This window comes from Protopterus annectens, chromosome 13.part0, assembly GCF_019279795.1.
Source record: "Protopterus annectens isolate FY-2018-M chromosome 13.part0, PAN1.0, whole genome shotgun sequence".
Classification (NCBI taxonomy): domain Eukaryota; kingdom Metazoa; phylum Chordata; order Ceratodontiformes; family Protopteridae; genus Protopterus; species Protopterus annectens.
Window position 1 is genome coordinate 757,351,664 of NC_056747.1, and position 21,786 is coordinate 757,373,449.

A 21,786-nucleotide genomic window follows, 5' to 3' on the forward strand; every position below is an offset into this window, starting at 1 on the left:
AAAAAATCTTGGGGATAAAAAAATTTCAATAACCAGTATGCAGGTTGTACACTAACCATTCTGCCCTTGACTAGTGATAGAGGAGGAATCTGGATAAATATCAATACAGTATGCAGTTGTAAATATTTTAAAAGAGCGAGCATTTCTACTTTGTAGTCAAATGGAGTGTCATGTGCCAGGTGTGATATACTGTGTCTTTACAAAGTAGACTGCGGTGCAAGTTGTGACTGGGCAGGGCTGTTCAGTCACTTTGGAGTTAAATCCTGTAGTAAAAGCATCCAGTGTTCTTTGTGTGTTTATGTATATAGCCTCTTGTTCCATCTTCATCTCTAAACCTAATGCTTACTCTTGCAAGAAACAAAAAAAAGATGGCTAAATCACAGTTGTGGTTGGATTTCACTTCTAATTTTCTACATGTTAACAGATGATACATCTTTGCTGCTGTACTGGAAATAGCTTTAAATAAGGAAAAACAATTACCTTGGTCTTTATGTTGATTTTGAACCCAAATGTCGTACCAGTTGCATTTAGCATACATTTGTAACTTGCATGACATTCAGATATTTAAAGTTCAGCAGATAAGTGAATTGCGTCACTCGCTTCATTCAGTCGGCAGTTAGAAATTCAGTTGTATGATTCGCAGATATATCTCCCACATCATAGATCATTTTCATAGGTGTGTACTAGGCTAATGGCCCTGGAGCCTTTACAGGTCTAGCCCATAGAAGTGCCCTGGCATCGTGCCACCCGATGTTGGTTCTCAGTGCCTCTGTCAAGTAGAGCCACTGGAGTGATCCCTGGGTTGAACTTTGTTACCCATCCACTCGTCAAGATTTCTCTTAGAGGGACAGCAAGGTGCTCTACTTGACATGTATGGGAAGTCTGTTCCAGAGCATGGGCAGTCTCTGGGTGAGGAAGCTGTCCCTCCAGCATGTTCTGTTGAATGTGGTAATGAGGTTGAGGTCTCTGGAGAGTGCAGTGTGGAGGGATTGGGATTTCTTTAGATGTAGCATTTCTAACACAGCTGAGTCAGACATGGCTTTGTAAGTCAAGCAGAGATTGCCTCTAAGTATGAGACCGAGAATAGCTGGAGTCTTTTGAGTCTGTCCGTGTAGGACATGTTTTTAATGACTAGGATCCTCTTCGTGAGGTACTTCTGTGGCCTCTCCAGCTGTTGCAGGTGTCTAGTGAGGTACATGCCAAGTGGGGCATTATACTCAATGACTGGTGTCAGAGGTACATGCCAAATGGGGCGTTCTACTCAATGGTTGGTCTAATAAGGGAAGACTAGAGAGAGACGATGACCTCTTTCTTCCTGGATGCAAAACCCTTGGTAAAGAGATGTGCCACATAGAAGGACTTTCTGACCACAGTGGCAATGTGGTTGTCGAAGGAGAGGTTGCTGTCAGCCTAGATCCCCAGATCTCTTATAAATGCCTTCAGTGTTCAGTGAGCTCCCATCGGTGTGGTGATTACTGAGAATGGAGTTTTTGCCAAAGGGGATGATGACGCTTTTTTTGGTGTTAAGCTTAAGGCCATGGTTTCAACGCCAGTCATTGGTCTAAGTGAGGCCTTTCTGTAGGATGTCTACATCACTTGGGGAGTTAATAATGTCTCCCAGCTTGCAGTCGTCTGTGAACTTGGTCAGAGTCCCTTTGTGATGGCCTGGACTTCTGAGAAGTAGATGCTGAACAGGAGAAGACCCAGGACCAATCCCTGTGGGACTTTACTTGTTACTGGTTGGCAGTCTGACTTGGAGTCCGTTATTTTCACACTGTGTGTTCTATCTGTGAGCCAGTTTGCAACCCACCTAGAGATATAGGGGTTTATGCCTAATTTGGTGAGTTTATCAGTAATTCCAGAGTAAAGAATGGTATTAAAGGCCTTGGGCTGATCAAGGTAGGCTGTATGCTCTGCCTTACCTTCATCCACAGCCCTGGTGACTTACTCAAAAAAGTCATCCAGGTTGAGCAGGCATGATCTCCCTTTCACAAAGCCAAATTGGGTGGGGTCTAGAGTTTGTTTGGAGATTTCCTGTATCGTTGTTAATCGGGTCCATAACTTTATATATCAGACTCGTTAGGCTGATGGGGCGATAATTCCCAGCGTCTGTAGTAGCTCCCCGTTTATGGAGAGGGATGACTGTAGCAGTGCGCCATTCAGTAGAGACAAAGTTTGAGGTGAGGCTGTGACTGAACAGGGCACACAAATGTGGTGCCAGTTTGCTTTATAGTTCATGTAGAACACAGCCAGGGATATTATTGGGTCTCATGGAAGCTGTATTCTTGGCCTTGGACAATGCAGTTTTAACCTGTAATGCTGGGTGTCTGGCATTCTTCCGGTATTGTGATTGGTCCTTTAGGGGAGAGAGAGGGGTAAAGTTGGCATTGAATCTAACTGCCAGTATGTTGGTGATATCTGTTGGGTCAGCATAGGAGGTTCCATTATGCAGTAACTCAGTCCAAATCTGGGTATTGCCGTGGAGGTTCTTGATATAACTATAGAAGGCTTTGTGATTGTTTTTAGTTTCTGCCGTAATTCTGCCTTCATAGCTGGCTTTGGAGGTTTTGATGAGGTATCTCAACTTTTTGTTGAGGCTAATAAGGGAGTTTTTCCAGTCTTGGGGCTTTACCTTTTTTCTGCAACAGTTTCTTCCTTCTGTTGTAGAGTTTATCAGTGGTAGGGGACCACCAGATTGGCTTCCTTTTTATGGAGGAGAGCATCTTGGTTCTGTTGGGTATGGCTAGTTCCACGCATTTATGTACATGTTTGTACAGTGCATTGGTGTATGAGTCGGCAGTTATGCAGCTATTTTCCATTGACATGGGTGCCGTGAAGTTAGTAACCTCTGTTTTCAGGAGCCCAAAGTCAGCTTTGGAAAAGTTTTTCAGGGTTGTAACCTTTGTGATGGATGTGGGTGAGATGTGGATTTCCATGGTGATTAGTTTATGCTTGGATCTGACCAGAGAGGGATTTGACTATTGGTGCAGAGCAACGGTCACCCGTGTTAGTAATAACCAGGTCAAGGATGTTGCTTCCTCTAGTGGGGGTCAGAATGAACTGGTCCAAGGCATTTGAATTGATGAATTCCAGGAAGCATTGGGCCAGTGTATTGGTGCTTGAGTAGTTTTCCCAGTTGATGGAGGGGTAGTTGAAGTCTCCTAGTATGAGAGTGTTGGGTTGGACCTTGATAGATTCCATGGTGCTTTGGAACGTGGAGTGAGAGTCTGGGGACATAGTTGGGGACCTACAGCAGGCTATGACCTGGATCACTGTCTTACCCAATGTTAGTTGTACCTGAAGTATTTAAGATGCGTTATGCTGGGCTACTAGTCTGGAGGTGTGCATATCCTTTATGAATATGGAAACACAACTGCCTTTGGAGCTTCGGTCCATGTTTTGGGGCCTAAAGTTGTGAAATGTTATAGCTTGGTTGGACAGGGATGCTGTCTACCACTTTAATCCAGGTCTCCATTACAGTACAAATGGAAATGTTCTCCATTTTGAGGAGTGCTTCGAGCGAGTGCATCTTGAAATTTAGACTTCTAGTGTTGAGCAGCATGACCCTCAGATTGCATTTATTTATAGCTGTTATGGTGGTAATTTGATCTTTGGAACACCTCCTAAAAAAGGCACTATAAGTGTGGCAAGAGCCTTATCCAGTACACAGAAACCCAGGGCTGACAGATGCAGGCCATATGTGGCAAAGCATCGAGGTCTGTCAGTCATGTCATCCCAAGCAGACAGATACTGGATCCCCTTAGAATGACCCCAGAAACCTGGCCAATTGTTGAAGTCAATCAGTTTTTGTTTGTACTGCGGTATCATTCTGGGTGACGGTAGGATACTGCTCAGGGCTAGGGTCATACCTGCCTGGGCCACATAATCCGAGAGCTCCCACCATGTTTCTTTTCATGTAGTATATGGAGGTGCATCTCAGGTCATTCACACCCACATGGACAATGACAGAGTCATATTTGTACTTGTTGGGAAGTGACCTGAGTGCGTGTGTTATATGTCGGATTCTGGCACCTGACAGTTGACTGTTACCTTCTCCTTATTTAACCTAGTGAGTGGGACATCTTTGTGCCTCACTGTTGAGTCACTTATGATTAGTGTATTGGGAAGGTGTTTAGCCTTTAGGGGTTTAGGTTGAGGGGCACACTTTGGAGGTGAGCTATGTGACCTGCGGTTTTCGCTGTATTGTTGTGGGTGAGTGCATTTGTCTTGGAGGTCTCTGCTGTTTGGGTAAATTTCTATTGAGAGCCTCCGTGAAGGTGGGTGTGTGGTTTGTCTTTTTATGTGAGAGCTGTGATGGTGGGTGTTCTGGAGGGCTATGCGTTACATGTGGTGTTGTGCAGGTGTTGACCTACTCCTTTTGGCCAGCTAGCCCGGTCTTGGCTGAAGAGTACATAGCTTCCAGTTTGGTGATATAAGTGTATCTCTCTCATGTCTGATTGTTGGGAGGCAAGAGAAGAGGGTTGTCTGTGTACGAGGCATTTGCTACACTGCCTCAGAATGCCCAAGTGCACCAGGTTTATGTTGTGCCACAGCTAAGAAGTCATGGATTTTAGCTTGCTATACAAATAAAAAACTGAAGCAGCAGCAGTGTATACTAGTCGTAAAGTCAGTGTCACCTAGCTCGCAAGTAGAAGGATATGTTAATTTCCCTTTCTCGGAGAAGAAGGAAATTGAATGCATCATGGACAGAGAGACAGCTTAGTGTCTTCCTCCCATTTTAAAGCAGCAGGTCATTTTTTTTACATAAAGTTAGTTGTAAAGTCACAATTTGGGGAGTCCGTTTGAGATGCAGTGATATTCAGTATTCCTGGGAAAGAAATTTCATTACACTTAGAGTAGAGATGTCCACCCTGAGTGGTGGGTAAGAACCCACTGCTGTCCTTAAGACTCTCAGCAGAATTGCCCTTAACATATTCACATCGTCCATGATGTTGTAATTACACAGGTGATAGTGTTACAGCAATAAGTAACAGTATACAGGTCTAATGAGTCATTTTTGTTTTTTCTTCCGAGGTCCTCTAGTAGTCAAAGCTTACACCAGCATTATGGAGATGCTAGGATTGTGAGTTGGTGCACAACTTGGACCTCACCAGCAGTTTGGCATGTGCCCCACTTGTCTGCTTTCGTGTCATCCATCCAATTGTGAGGGTAGGCAGCATCCTAAAGGTGGGGTGGGAGCAGAGGTCATGTTGGTGCTCAAGAGAGTGATGGCGACCTACATTGCAGTTCCTAAATTTTATTTATCTCCACGATGCATAAAATACCTGTAGTTTCATCTCCAGTACAGAAAATGTAAGATCTGACTTGGAAGGTCTTTTGCAGTATTACTTGGGATTTCCTGTTATGATATCCCCAGTTTAGCAGACTTCTGAAGTTTCACTAACTGATTTTTTGGCAGGCACAATCAACCTGTTGCTGGTGTGTGTCACCATGTGGCATGCTGGGTTGTGAAGGCATCCTCACCCTTGTACTCAAATTCTTTTTTGCTATTTATACAGATACTGATCCTAACATCTGTCATTAGAGAGTTCCTGCTGCCAGGGCCTGAATCTTAGAAAAGTATAAGGTGCTACATTACTGTGAGTCCTGGATTACAATCTGCTAATACTGTTTATAGCGGAGGAACATACAACAGGAACACTGTAAGGTAAAGCAAGCTGGAAGTAAAATAAGACATTATTCTTTCTTTGGGATTTTTTTTTTTTGGGGGGTGGGGGTCTAAAAGTCCTTGTATATACTCCAAAGTTGAGCAAACATAGAGGGAAACCTTTGATATTATGTAATATTTCTTCTCTGTGCTTGCAAACTATCTCAACACAGCAATCAGATGATTAAATAGTACTTTGTCAGTGATTAGTCCTTGAGATCACTAACAGTACATTGCAAATGAGGTGTGCAGTACGTGGAACTTAATCAGTTGTAATTCACTGGTAAGGTCCTTGAGCTTTCTTGTTTAAGCAATACGGTGCAGCACAGAATGATTAACCATTCTTTAACAGACAACCAGTCTACTGTCTAATTACCTGTCTTTCTGGTAGTGTGATACAGATATGCTCATTTCTAGGAGCTAGAGGTATAATGCAAAAAATCTCATTTAGCAACATCTGATGATGTAGTTTTGCTTCTGGGTTACTTTAAATGGAGAAAGTCAGTATTCTAATTGGGGAAATAAAGAATCCTTTGCCATTTGCTGTGGGTGCAGATTGATACCTGAAGTGTTTCCTGCAGCTCATTGATTTTAGTTCTAGAGCTTTCATTGTGAGTTCCCATTGAAAGAGTAGGGATCAGTCCATACTACGGCATACCTAAAGGGCTGGATGTTTTCTGAAGGGGTGTTTGCTGTTAGCGTAACGCCTTCAGGGGGTGTTTTGCATATACCTTAATTAAATGTGGTTGCGTTTGTCGGTCTGTATTTTGGCAGTTGTTTTATTAAGTGTGTTTTGCTGAGAGATCATCTTCAAGGCTGCTTTTAATGGGATGTATGTGAAGTGGAAGAGGGGCACATGATATGATCATAATCTCTCCATGAGTGTATTGCCAGAAGATGCATTTCTGGTAAGTTTTTTTAATAAATAGGTCTGAAGTGGTCCAAGTACAGAGCCATGGGGGGTATACCAAGGAATATAGGCAAGAACTGCAAGTGTGTGCCTGATTTCTTATTTTGCAGTGGCAGTCTGACAGGTAACTCCAAAACCATGCTGTAGACTCACTGGTAAACTGTCAAAGTGATAGTCTGCAAGGAGTTACCAACAAATTTGGAGGTCTTGATCAAGTCTGTGAAGAGACTGTGTTTGTTAGGACCCCTTTATCTGCATTTTAACAGCAACCAACAATGTTGGTACTCTTACATAGCTGAAGCCACAGACATGGTTGGGCAAAATTCCATGTTTAACGGTGATTTTATTCTTGTGTTTCTTATTACATCAGCTTTTCCAGAGTTTTGGCAGGAGATGATATTAAAAAGTTAAGCCATTATTGTATGAAGGTATGCTACAAGGAGTTGTGGAATTGGGATGACTCCTACATTTTTCTACATTAGTGTAGTTTTCCCTTGTTTTAATGACAGACTGTAGGTACGTGACAGAGGAGTGGTAATGCAGCATTTCAAGGACCAGGGTTCTAATCTTGCTGCCCAAGGACTGCATGCATTAGGCTATTACATTAACTGGTTAGGGAAAAGGATGTTTACCATATAGACATGAATAATTTTACTCTTAGTTGTACAAGAATAGTTTTAGGTAAATATGCAATGAAAGTAGCCAGAGAGTCGATGGAAGACTTTAGAGGTACTGGTTACATAGAAGAGGGGTTAATTCTTAGTGCTGAATTAAAGCCTCAAAAAGTCAAGAGAAGGTTACCAAGAAGAGAAATAGAGAGAATATATTTACCTTTCTGATTAAGTTGAAGTGTAAGCAGGAACTTGTTGGTGGGTAGAAAGGTATGCCAGTTAAATATTACATCATTACATGGTAGAACAAGTGCTGTCTCCATTTGGGGTCAGGATGAAATTCTCAATCCAGAATGAGAGGCAGATACTTTGAATGCTTATTCTGTGAATTGCATGTGCAAGTTGGAAAGAGAGTGTGGGTATTCTGAAAAAGTAGCTTCTTTACTCAGCAGGGATGCTTATAAAGTGGTGATGGGTGACTTGGCAAACGTATCTTGTGGGAAGGATTACAATTTGGTAGCTCTCTGGGCTGCCCTTTACTAAGGGATAAAACTTAAAGTGAGCAGTGACAGAACTGCTGAAGCATCTGGAATTTAAAATTTGTTACTTACTGTTCTGTATCCTGCTTTTTAAGAAGAATGTGTGGATATTTGCTTTGGGAAGGCCTTTGCAAGCAACACCGATATTATGGGCATAGAAATTTGCAGAAGAACTAAAAGAATTCTGCATTTTAGTGTACCACATTTCAGCAAACCTTATTTAATGAGGTGTGTGTGTGTGTGTGTGTGTGTGTGTGTGTGTGTGTGTGTGTGTGTGTGTGTGTGTGTGTGTGTGTGTGTGTGTGTGTGTGTGTGTGTGTGTGTTGTTATCAGTACTGTTATTGTATTGATAGTATGGTGAAACCATTTCAGCCAAGCACATGTAGTTAGATCATGTTGTTTGTGTTTGTGTTTTTGTTTTGTTTGTGGGGGGTGCCGTTACCTGTACTGCTGATTGAGCTTAGAATTAGTATATTTAAAGTTGCGCCATTCATGGGAGCTTGCCATGCAATTTGAGACATAATAAAACAGTAGAGTGGCTTGCTCCCTTACACCAGCATATTATGCTAGCAGGCCAACTAGCCGTATTTGTATATGTAGTACAACAGTGGATTTAGGGAATTTTCCAATTTCTCCACTGCTTTGTGATTTTAGAGTTAGGAAATTTGGAGATGGGGGGAGGGGAGGAAGTACTGCTTTCTGTGTTTTTGATGGGTTGGATCAGTTGTAATAGGTTATTACCTCATGTACTGAGAACAGTGCTAGTGACTGTAAATTTCTGACTGTTTACTCTACATGTCTATACTGCCACTGTGGCCCACGTCATGGTTGTAAAGGGTCATCAAGCCAGTTCAGCTGCCCTGTTAACTAAAATTATTAAATACTGAATGTTAATGGAGCTTGAAACTGCAGATTCAGTATAGTTTTGCTGACTATACTGAGATGCTTTGTGCTAAGGAGTTTTGCAGTTGTGTACCCATAAACATTGCTACTTAGTGTCTTGCAGTGGGTACTGATATTTGAGAAGGTGATGCACTTACCTGCTGTGACAGAATTTTTGATAAAGAAGTATAGTCCATCTGTAGAACCATAACATTCTGGATTCAAACCATTCCTGGCATCTGAAGATTGGGGAGATGCAGACTGCCCCAGTCACATAGGTTGAAGAACCCCATTCACCCATGTAGGACAGCAGCAGACCAGATCCTGAGCTTTCACTGACTGCAAATATCTTAGAACTGGGATGTCGAAATCTGATGTAGGAAATGGCTGCTTGAAGGTCTGATGGGTCACCAAACTCTTGCAGTTTCAGGGTGGTCAGTGGGCACCTGTTATGTCCCCTTCTGTTGAAGATAACTGGATAGTAACCTTGTTCCATTGCTAGACTGCATAGCTGCTGCACATTCCTTGTGATTCGACCAAATGAGTTGGGAATAATGAGTAGGATTGGAGGGGAAGGGAAAATGTTGGTGGCTCTCCGACTTTTGCTTGGTGGATGGGGTCCCACTACCCAGTCCAGTGACACAATACCTTGGTCCAGGAGCTGCAGGTGATCTCTGGCAATTTCAATTTCGGTCTCAACGGGGAAAAACAAATTGAGAATAGTATGTAGATGAGCCCAGATTATCTGGGACCAGCCTGAGCCAGTAGTTTCTGAAAAAGCAGGGCAGGTGTCAAGCAGGTAAGTAGCCAGAGCAGAGGACTTGCAGATCAGTGGTGAACCACCTTGGACTTTCTCGCTGTATTGCAGGAGACCAAAATCATCATCTTCCTCATCCTCTTCCTCCTTTGTATTTCCATGTTTTCCAGTGCTGAACACAGTTCCGGACTTAATCTTACTGCAGAGCAGTCTTCTTCCCAAACATAAGAAAATCAAAAGAAAAACTCCTGCTACAATTCCCCATAACATCTCTGCACATGTATTTGAGTGTCACTAAACTGCAACAGTAAAACAAATGTCCCACAAAGTCTCACTTCAGACTAGAAAAAATATTTTTCACTTATTTTGATACTTTCTTGTTTGCTAATTGGTTGAGTGGGTTTAAGTATTGTAACATTCACTCCTAAGGCCTTGCATTAATCAGTAAGTTATGCAGTGAATGACCCTGCACTGATTAAACATTAAAAGTGTACTTAACCTCTTGTACTGATCTTTTTCGGTTAGAGTCCAGTCTAGGCATTTGAACTGATCTTTTTCTGTTCTTGTTACAGAGATGCGCAGACAAATCTTTGAAAATAGTCTGTTTTACAGTGTGGAAAAGTAGAGTTTCTTTGTTTACTACACTTAGGCTGTCTCTTGTGACTTCTGTGGCTTTCATTGTTCCTCCTGTTTGGGGACACAACATACTGTCATCCGAGAACAGTCCCTTGGATAGGATCACGCCCTTTTCAAAACAGGTCTGTCCCTGGGAAAACTGTGGGACTTGTTGTTTTCTACTCCTTTCCCATTCACGCCGTTGTTTTTTTTTTTTGGGTCTTCTGTTTGTGTTAGTCTTCATTATGTCTGACACATTGTGATGACAGCCATGTCTAGTAAGTTATTTAAGTATTTTTGCATGTGCATACCAGATGTTTGCTCATCCAAGCATACAAGCTTCATATTTTTGTTAATTTAAACTTTAAGTGGATTAGACCATTTAGACACTAGTGCTGGTTTTCAGGTATGACTCTGGAGTTTTTGGCAAGTTGACTTAATCATGAAGTGCATAAGTGGAAGTTGTAGGAATCAAACCCTGATTATTTTGCTTGAAGCTCATTACATTAACCCGTTTGACTATACTGTTATTCATAGCCCAGGTCAATCTGCTCAATGGATAAAATCTGATTCAGAAACCTTCTGCTCTTGTATTTATGTAAATACCAATGTGCATTAGTAGGTTTTGTAAACAAATCTGGTAGCTGCTGATGCTGGGCATTGACTCCTACCTCTAACACTCACCAAAAGGCAGGACACTGGTGAATTAACTATCCTCCAAATTGTCTGTGAGTATACATAATATGGCATATGTATTTGTGTTGACATGTGTGTGTCCTCTTATAGACTGGCACTGTACCCATGATTTGTTTATCTACCTTGCACCAAATGCTTGCTGTGAGGGGCTCCTGCTCCCTCACAACACTGAATTTGTTAAATTAAATATCAGAGTATGACTGGATAAAACAGTAAAGTCACATTTCTGGAATGTATAAAATTAATTGTAAAGTAGTAGTGTTGTACTCGTTATATATGTAGAAGCTGTAGCAGTATCGTTGTACAGCAATGTGCATGTAAAATACACGTTAAAAATGTTATAAAAAGTTTCACAATGGAATGTGATGCACTGTTAAATGTCTTGTTTTATTAAGCAGCACAAATAATACCACATATATGTAGTGGAACAGCTGTGATCAACACTGAAACGTGATGGCAAACATTTGGTTGATAAGATACGTATACCAGCATCAAGAGTGTGGTATCTTGGGAAATTAAATTTGTTCTGTGGTACGGTTATCTCAGACTTGGTATAATTAAGTAGCATGGGTGTGGAGGAGGCCATTGCTGTTTGCAGCATTCCTCTTTGATAACTGCATTACTTAGTGTTTAATGCAACTTCAAAACAGTGCACAATAACATTATTTTTTAAATTTAAACATAATAAATTGGTGCTTTCTATATTCTGCAGTCCATACCTCTCAACCTCTTAGTGCAAGAAATCTGGTCAAAGACCAGCAAAATGGGAGGACAAAGGCCCAAAAATAGGGACAGAATTTAAGATATTGATCTTATAAACTTAGAAAGTTGATATAATAGGATTTGTGTTAGTATGCTTTTTATGAAGGCTATGAAGTCTAAAACTCATATACATATTATTATTTAGTGACTTCAAGTCCTCCGTGATTTACCAGAAAACCGCAAATTTTATGAGAAAGAGACTAAAACTTTGAGGCTGAATCTGAACAGTTGATAGGTATGTTTTACACACGCACACACGCACACACACACACAGTCTCTCTTCTCTTTTATACACACACACACACACACACACACACACCCTACCTAACTTTACTCTGCTCTCACACAGCCAGACAGTCATACACATACCTACTTTTGGATACGGTAAAACACACATTTTTATCTGTCATACAAACGGCTAGTTTAATTTGCACACACAATCTCTCTCGTACAAAAAACGAACTGCCAGTTTAACCTAACACACATACTCATACACTCATACACGCATACATGCACTCACACTTACCTCAGCATGGCTCATTTAAATTCCAGTAAGTGTGGACTGAGTTTACATCCATAGCATGCATTAGTAGCCACACTAGAGTTGAAGTTGCTGCCTTTCAGTCCTAAAGCAGAAATTAAATGCTGGATTTCGTGTAGGACGCCTTTACTTTTTATTAATGTTGCAACTTAAGATGCCTGGTATTTACATACTTTAATTATGGCACGTAACCTTGTAGAGGGCAGTTAAAATATTTTCCCATTCTACTCATGGACTTAACTTGTAGCTCCTCTATTAAAACCAGGAGTGAAAGTGTGGCTTTGTTAGTTTGTAAAACCAGCATGAGCTGCACTTGTGTTATTTTAATGCAACACCATGCTTGTGCAGAATTCTATGGTTATGTCAGTCAAGTACAGCTCTAATTGTTATCATTATTAGTTGACTGCAGTGTATTACTCTTTCTTGAAAATGTTTTCATTCTTGATATCCTTCAGAAAATGCACACTAACACAAAATGCGTCATTCAAAAAACTGTTCTAAGTTTCTAAGCACCCTATTGAAAATTTGTTCCTGATTTCAGACTATTGCACAATTTACACTGTGTTTGGCTAATGGCTATGTTTAAAATTTTTGTGCTGAGATGCTTAGCGGTATACGAGTTCTGCAGGCAACTGGCTCTTAAACTGCATTTTTTTACATCGGGAAACATTTGACACACAAACTCAGTAACATGACACCCACTTTACAAACAGCAGGATAATATGCAATCGTCCCTACCAGTTATTCCTGATTTTGCCGTAGTTTTTTGCCTTGCCTCTGGCAAATGCTTGATGATCTGTTAAATTGTTGAGGATTTCAACAACTCAGTATATTTTGTTGTTCAAAATGCATACTGACAACATTTGTACTTGAATTAGAATAATGGATGCCTGAATCTGAATCCTTATACCCCTACATGTATGTGGGTCATGAAATCAGTGACATTGGCAATCGTTCCTGTAGTCAGTAAGGAGTAGAAAATGGTCCTCCTTAAAAGAGAAGATGCCACCATCATGGGGTGTTTTTTTTTTTTTTTTTTTAATTGAAGTGAGATGGTTCCAACACCCTTGCCTTCATGCTGAAGTCAGGGTTTAATGAGGCCAATCGGAAATTTGTGGCACCCAGTTCTTTTGAGCCTAAAACTGGGAAATGCAGAGGAATTTGGTACGGTTGAGTGGCAAGTAGTGAGTGCTAAGTGCTATGAGTTGTGCCAGCATTACATTGTAATTTTGTATCCATATTGCCCCTTCAAGGTGTCTGTTACCTCCTAACATCCGATTACTATCCATATTATCCATGGCCCCCCAGAAGTTTTCGGTCACTGTTTAGGGGGCGATATCACCCACGTTGAGAACCACTGGTTTAAGGAAAAGTAACTCACATTTAAGTTACTAGTTACTAAAAACAAAGTAACATATTACTATTACTTTATTACTATTTTGAAAAAAAAAAACTAGTTATATTACTAGTTACTAGAAATTGTAATATATTACAGTAATATATTGCATATTGTAATATATTACTCCCATCACGAGGGGGGGGGGTCTATAGACAGTAAAGCAGTGTGCAGGCTGCTGTATTTTTAACATATCAGGTCCCTATTTCCTTAACATGTCTGGCAGGTGCATTGTCACATGCATCAACTAGATTTAGTAATGAAATACCATTTTGCAGGTACTTGGCATGTCCTATTTGAATCCAGTGCAGTATCTTGGATGTATTATGCAGCTGTATTCTGGGCACCTGAGTCGTTTTAGAACCATGTTGAGTTAAAGATAATTTTTTATGTTGGCTCTAACTCTAAATGTTGACAGTGCGTGAAATGGAAGAAAAGCAGGTCCTCCAGCCAAGAGAACTATTTTACTGATATCAGGTCAACTACAAGTTTCTCTCTCTGCCCTGTAACTGTGCTTTTGTTACTTCCAGACTCCACTGTCATTTCCTTTTCTCCTTTTATGTCTTTCTCACTTTTTCCCGTTGTATTAATCCTTCCCACATTACATTAACACACAATTTTTATGATAGTGGAATTTGTTTGTTTCCAAGTTTAAATGGACTTTTTTTTTTAATTTTTTTGCATTGTGATATTCTTCTCTTGTGAAGTGTACCATATTTATTGTTTTCAATTTTGACATTCATTATTTATCTTTTATTTGTAATTTGTACCATGTGTGTTATTTTATGAAATTGTTGCTTCTGTTTGGAGGGTTTTCTCCCCAGGACACTGCTGAAAATTGGTTATTTTATGCCTAGTCAGACTTCTGTGGTAAACAAAAATAAATATATGTATAAATTACTAGACAATGTTCTCCAACATCTTTATTGAATTATTACTTGTGACATAGGCAGATTTACTTTTATACTGAAGTAATGAAATTGTATTAAATTAACATTAACAATCATTATATTTCACATATATTGCTATATTTCATATAACCTAAGCAGCATTACATTAATTATTCAATTCCTGCCCCTATTTTTTTTTAAACAAACATCTTTATTAAACCATCACTTACAACATAAACAATCATACATTTATATAAATAAAAACTGGCACAATCCTCTTTTCAAGCATTTTACATCACAAACACACTGTCACACTCCCAGTTGCAAACATTATACATCACTTATAATCTAGCCAGTCATTTTCTTCAAATATTACATAGCTAATTTAAGACCTAACTTTTTGTAAACCTCATTCCTCCCATATGTGTATTGTTCCCACAGTTCCCATTTTTCCTATGTAGTTTGCTTCTACCCATCTCTAAAGATCTCAGTTCCAGTTGTTTTATCTCTGTTACTATATTCACTACTTCTAATATAGTTGGTTTAGATTGTGTTTTCCATTATCTAGTAATTGTTTTTTTGGCAGCCACCATAATTAGACACAGCAAGGTCTTACCATGTATATACAGTTGATTCTGTATCATAACTTTTATTTTTTATTTTACATTTGTTGACCGGGCTAGTCTAGCTGGATATATGTCCATTTTCAGTAGAGGCCCGGGGAGATAAGCTCCGCTTTTATAATTTTAATGATACTAAGTAAAAACCATAAAGCACTACATGTAAACATAATAACATAATAATAAGATAAAAACATTTTTGACATTGATACTGGTGATGTGGTACAAAAAGTGATGGAATGACAAAGTATTGTAGAACATGACATTCATGAAGTATACAATAAACATGTACAGAGAGAGGGATTAAGGAAAAATCAGCTGAAAAAGAAAGTAAACTTAGGGGTGAAATAAGTCAGCTGTCAAGAAGTAAAGTTAGTCAGGATAAGTACAGGGGCACAGCCATTGTGTTTTGAGGTAAAGCTTGAATTTCTTTTTAAAGGGAGACTTTGAGGGAATAGAAGAAAGTTCAGAGGGAAGCAGGTTCCAATCTTTTCCAACAGTGTTTGAGAAGAGAGTCTCCGGCCTTGTTGTTTGACTTGACAGAGTCTATAAGAAGTTTGTGTGCAGATCTCAGGGATTTTAGGTTGTGGTATGGGCGAATCAGACTGGATAGTATAGGTGTTTTGTCAGGTTGATAAAGAATTTGATGGGCTATGCTTAGCTGGTTAATTTTTAGTTGCTGTTGATATTCCAGCCAGCCTAGTTGTTTTAAATTAGTACAGTGGTGGGTTCTGTAAGGGTTTCCTGTGGCAAATCTGGCTATGTTGTGGTAGGAGTTTTCTAGTTTTGACAGATTTTTTTTTGATAAGTTGGTAAAAATGGGGGAGGCATAGAGAAGGGGTGAGATAAGGTGGGAGTGGGCTATAGTTGTTCTAGATTCTGGAGTGAGGAAAGGTTTGATTCTGTAAAGAGAGCCTATTTTTTTATTAGGGAGACATACATGTATCTTCCCTTTGTTTAGCAAAATCATCTCAGTTGTCACACTAATATGCCCACCCAGCATCTCAGAGAGTGCATCTCGAAGTCCACCAACCCACAGCACTCCCAGAAAATATGTTCCCAAATGCCTCTTTCTTCCTCATCACATATCCAACATTTGCTGTCTACCTGAGGAAAAATTCTCTGGAGTCTACTTGAGGTATAAAAATATCTATGTAAACATTTCCAATCAAAAATCCTAAATCTTCTAGATTGTGTGGCATATTTGGGAGACATACATGTATCTTCCCTTTGTTTCTTTATGAATTGCTTTATAAATTACTAGACATTGACTTTATTCATTAATGTAAAAGTGAAAATGGCTTAAGGCTTTATAGATACATTACTTGGCATTTAGATGTGGTTGTGTGAAAACCGTAAACTGGACTTTTGTACTTTTTACAGATCTGTATGAAAACATGATGTTTGTTGGAAACCTTTAGAGCAGGCTGTAAGAAAAAAAAAATCTGATTATTGTTCAAGAATTAACATTCCCAGTGATCTGAAGCTATTATGTTATTAACTGTGGAAGTTGCTTCTTTTTGGCCTTCAACACTCCTGCTGGCATTAGGCTGCTGTTCCACACTTCAGTAGGAAATTGTGACTTTCTTACATACAGGTGGGCCAGGATTTGTTGGAATGCACATATTTATTTTCTTACCCCCTCCCTAAACAGATGTAAACCTTGGTATATGCTGTGCACATTGATGGTCTCTATATATGTACCCTGTGCATCTTTGATGTTCATAGTGTTTCACTGTTGCAGTCATTATACTTGGGTTATCCTGTTGGCAGGCTACCCGCAGTCTGCCTGAATTCCAAAGTCTAGGTCCGGCGTCAGTTGCTGTTGTCTCTTCCCTGACGTCAGTGCGCCAGGGGTATAAAAGATGCAGCTGACGCCATTTTCTTCAGTCTTTCTTGCCGCGTGGTGCCCGAAGCAAAAGCAGTTCGCAAGTGCCGGTCGGCCGACTCCTGAGATTTTCAAAGACGAATTTCAGATCCGAAGTCTTCATTAAAGCCAAGTACCCTGTTGGGGAAACTTTTTTCTTGCTCCAGTCCGATGTCAGAAAAAGTTAACAATTGTATTTCTTGTGGGAAGCAAATACCTCATAAGGATTTTCATTCTTACTGTATTCCTTGCCTAGGCCCTGATCACAATGTTGCTAGCTGTCGGTTTTGTGCTAGATTTAACCAACGCGCTATTAAGCGTCGGTACGATTTTGCCTTTCATTACTTTGGCTGAAGATTCAATTATATAATGCCGTCAGAACAGCCGACGACCGGAGTTTATAAAAAGTGCAAGGAAAAAGAAAAGGACATGCATCTGAAGTCCAAAACCGATGAAGAGGCTTCCGCTAAGCCAGTCGCCGGTTCGCCGGTTCTCAGCGAGGCGCTTTCGCAGCCCCTGACGCCCGCTACCTCAGAGCCACAGGCTGCTGACGACTCCCACGTGGAGCCAGCTAGGCCTCTGGATACTCAATGTATTGAACCCTCAGAAACTATTCCTTCAGATGGGTCCGGAGCCGCTGAGCAGGCATCGGCTTCTGTTGGTGTTTTCAGGCCTACACAGTTATATGTAAAGCCTACTTCAGCTTCCAAAGCAAAGACTAAAGCAGTTCTAAAGACAAAGAAACTAGTGCAGCATTCTCCTGGATAGACTTCCATGCCTAAAAAACAGATGCTCAAAATGGCCGAAGACCTAATCACCTTGATCAGGGGATCCCATCCCCCTCCTGACAAGAGGCCTAGGCAAGAGACAGAATATGAATCTTCAGATCAGGTTTCCATTTCCTCTGACTCCTCTTCTGAACAGGAATACTCTCTTCCTCCTTATGAGGATTCTGATGCTGAAGAATCTATCCCTTCAGCCTCACCACCTGAGGATTATTCTTTTGGGGAAACCCTGCATACCATGAGGGAGCACTTCCACTGGGAGAGCCAAGACTACTCAGAATCTAAGAAAAGGCTTAGAGATTTTCTTTTATTACCTCAGTACAGGCCTCTGGCTATTCCTCCTGTGGTAGATATTGTAGATGATGTATTTTCAGAGTCCGGACTTTCTCCTAACTCTTTACCTCCTGCCCCTATTAAACCAGACAGATACTACAGGGTTCCAGATTCACATAAATTTCTTTATAAAAACCCTGTTGCCGACCCAGAAACTATTTCTCAGGGTCCCGAAGGGGTCAAGGCTTCTACTGCAAAAAAACATATCCCCTCTGATAAAAGATTCAAGGGCACTAGACAGATGGGGGATAAAAGATTTACACTTCTGCTACTTTGGCTGTGAGGGCTTTAAATTGTCAATTTCATATGCTTAAATATCAGCAATATTTAATGTCACTGCTAAAACGGAAAATGTTGTCAAATTCTGATTGTGCAGAAATAAGGAAATGCAGGATTTATTGCATGCAACTGAACAAGTGGGAAAGCATACATTGCAATGTGGTTTTGATTCTCTGGAGGCCTCTTGCAGGGCTGCAGTTACGGGTTCTGTCATTAGGGGGCATGCTTGGTTAAAGGAACAGAATCTGCCTGATCATGTTAAAGCAAAATTATTAAATGCTCCATTACAGCATGATACCTTATTTGATGTTAAAGCAGAGGAGGTGTTGAAGAAAATGGAGGACAAAACGAAATCTGTGCAAACAGTAAAGGATTTCTTACAGGTACAGCCACCCAGATTTAGCAGGAACTGGCCTACAAAGAATTGGTCCTTTCCAGTGTCAGACAGGCCACAAAGAGGCAGATACAGACGCCCCAGAGGCAGATCCCAGCCCCAGGGCTCATACAGGCCTAAACAGTGGGGTGCTTCTACCTCCAGAAGCAGAGAAGACAAATCACAGCCATACAGGAAACAGTCCCAATGACTTTCCTCTGCCAGCATCAAGCACTTATCTTTTGGCAGCCCCCTTAGGGGGAAAACTAGCACTTTTTTCTCAAAATTGGCACATGATCACCCAGGACAAATGGGTCTTGAATATAGTCTCCCAGGGCTACAGGTTTCACTTTCACACCTTGCCAAGGGCAAAAGGTATGCCAGACCTACCACACAATCAATGGGCAGAGGCACAAAAACAAGTTTCATCCCTCATGGACATGAGGGCCATTCAGCAAGTACCACAGCAGGAGCAGGGACAAGGATTTTACTCAAGACTTTTCTTGGTACCCAGAAACGACAAAGCCTGGAGACCAATACTGGACCTGTCTATTCTAAATACATTTCTGGACGTTCCAAAATTCAAAATGTTGACTCTGCAGCAGCTTCTGCCCATGCTGGGCAAGAAGGCTTGGCTGGTAACTTTGGACCTAAAAGAGGCATACCTGCTTATTCCAGTCAGACAATCTTGCAGAAGATACTTCAGATTCATAGCTGGCTCAATGCACTACCAATTCTGTGCACTGCCCTTTGGCTTATCTACTGCGTCCAGGGTCTTCACAAAATGCCTGGCACCAGTAATTGCATTTTGCAGACAAAGAGGAATTCAAATATATCCTTACTTGGACAATTGCCTTATTCAAGCAGAGAACAAGGACATTCTTCTAAAGCATCTGGCGTTTGTAAAAAGATTACTACTTTGCCTAGGGTACACAGTAAACGAAAAGAAATCAAAACTAGTACCCTCTCAAGAGATAATATTCCTGGGTGCAAGCTTAAATACAACTGCCCAGATGGCGTATCTCACGCCAGACAAACAAAGGCAACTGATTTCTTACTTCAAAATGTTGGCAACAAAGACCCAGTTATCTGCAAGAAAAATTCTGCAGGCTTTGGGCTTCATGGCATCCTGCATTCTGCTAATTCCATATGCCAGACTGCATATGAGGAAACTACAATGGTATCTAGAAAGTGTTTGGACTCAACATTGTCACAGCCTGGAAACATTAATTACCCTCATTCCTTGTCTGCAACAGGAGTTTCGATGATGGGCACAGGCCTGTCACCACAACAAGGGACAGCCATTCACCCTACCCACAGCCAGGCAGTCAATAACAGATTATGCCTGCGGGGCCACATGGCAGGAAAATGTATTCAGGGCACATGGTCCACAAGCCAAAGGCATCTTCATATCAATCAAAAAGAGATGCTAGCTGTTCAGAATGCCCTGACAGCTTTCAAGGATCTACTCCATCCAGGACAACTACTGATAAGGACGGACAATACTACAGTCATGTGGTACATAAACAAGCAGGGGAGGCACACATTCCTACCCCCTCTGCAGACAAGCCATGACTTTGTGGGACACAGCATTGACTTATCAAGTACACCTGCAAGCATAATTCCTGCCAGGAAAGAAAAATACGCTGGCGGACGAACTAAGCAGAAACCTCACGGATCCCCACGAGTGGAAATTGGATCCACAAGTCTTCAGCATGATAATAAAGAAATGGGGATGCCCAGGCATAGATCTATTTGCCTCCCCTCACAACTGCCAACTACAGAGATTCTGCACAAGGACTTATCACAAGCAAGCATGGAAAGTGGATGCTCTATCATTCAGCTGGAAAACCCTAACAGTATATGCCTTTCCTCCTCTGCCTCTGCTCCCCAAGGTACTCCTAAAGGTCAGACAAGAGAAGCCAAAAATGATTGATTGCTCCAGACTGGCCCCGCCAGCACTGGTATCCAATCTTAAAGAGCTTGTCTCAAGGCCCAGCCTGGACATTGCCTCTAATTCCTCATTTACTGACCCAACAAAACAATCAGATCCTGCACAGCCAACTCAGAGCCCTAAATCTGGCAGCATGGTGGATAATGTAGCCATTCAGACCACACCTCTCTCTAAAGCAGTCATGGATGTTATTTTGGAGGCCAGGAGGCCCAGTACCAGAAAATCTTATGCAGAAAAATGGAAAAGATTCTGTGCTTGGAACCAGGCACAAGGAATTGACACGTTTGTACCAAATATTCCTCAGATTTTACAATACCTAACTGAGATGCAGGACACAAAGGCCTATCCTTTTCATCAATTAAAATCCATGCCTCTGCCATTTCAGCTCATTACAATACGGAACCACCAATTTTTTCACATCTGTCGCTAAAACAGTACCTCAGAGGAGCCAAAAACATAAGACCTCCAAGGAGAGCACCAATACCTGCATGGGACCTCAATTATGTTTTGGAAAAACTCACACTGCCACCTTTTGAGCCAGCCAATACAGCTGAAATAAAGTTCTTATCTTGGAAAACTGCTCTGCTCCTGGCAATAACCTCTGCAAGACGAGTCTCAGAGTTACAGGCACTCATGGCTGTGGAACCTTTTATCATTTTTCATCCAGACAGGGTTTCTCTGAGGATGAACCCGACATTTATGCCAAAGATATTGTCCAGTGTGGCCCTTAACCAAACCATTAATTTGCCTACTTTTTATCCAAACCCACAGAATAAGGGTGAGAGACTCCTGCATTCTTTGGACATACACAGACAGCTACACTTCTACTTGGACAGACCTAAGGCTTTCAGACAAACTGAGCAACTCTTAGTAGCATATGCTACATGATCACAAGGAAAGGCTATCTCAAAGCAGACTATTTCAAAATGGATAGGCCACTGCATTCGTTTCTGCTATTCACAACATGGCAAGTCAGTGCCTAAGGGCATTAGGCCACATTCGACCAGAGCAGCAGCCACTTCAGCAGCCTTCCTCAGAGGAGTACCAACCAAAGATATTTTAGAGGCTGCAACTTGCACACTTTTACCAAGCACTACCACTTACCTCTCTCTATTCTAAATCCAGAGCAGGCTTTGCCACTGCAGTTCTGCAGGGCCTTATAGCCTCTCCTAATCCTATTTAGACCCAGCCACCCAACCTCAGCTTTGGGATTCAACCCAAGTGTAATGACTGCAACAGTGAAACACGATGAACATAACACAGTTGTGTGCCTACCATAAATGTAGATGTTAGAGTGTATTCACTGTT

The 21,786-nt window shown here is 41.1% G+C and overlaps 2 protein-coding genes across 2 annotated transcripts in view; one reads left to right on the forward strand and one right to left on the reverse strand.

The window, feature by feature from the left end:
• ABHD15 (abhydrolase domain containing 15) overlaps positions 1-9,731 on the reverse strand; it is a 29,257-nt gene extending 19,526 nt beyond the window's left edge. The window contains exon 1 of the mRNA XM_044054455.1: positions 8,769-9,731. Within this exon, the coding sequence (XP_043910390.1) occupies positions 8,769-9,637 (869 nt within the window). The 5' untranslated portion in view covers positions 9,638-9,731. The remainder of the gene's footprint in view (positions 1-8,768) is intronic.
• The window catches only part of TP53I13 (tumor protein p53 inducible protein 13), a 617,213-nt gene that overhangs the window by 112,355 nt on the left and 483,072 nt on the right, over positions 1-21,786 (forward strand). The gene's annotated exons all lie outside the window — the stretch shown is intronic.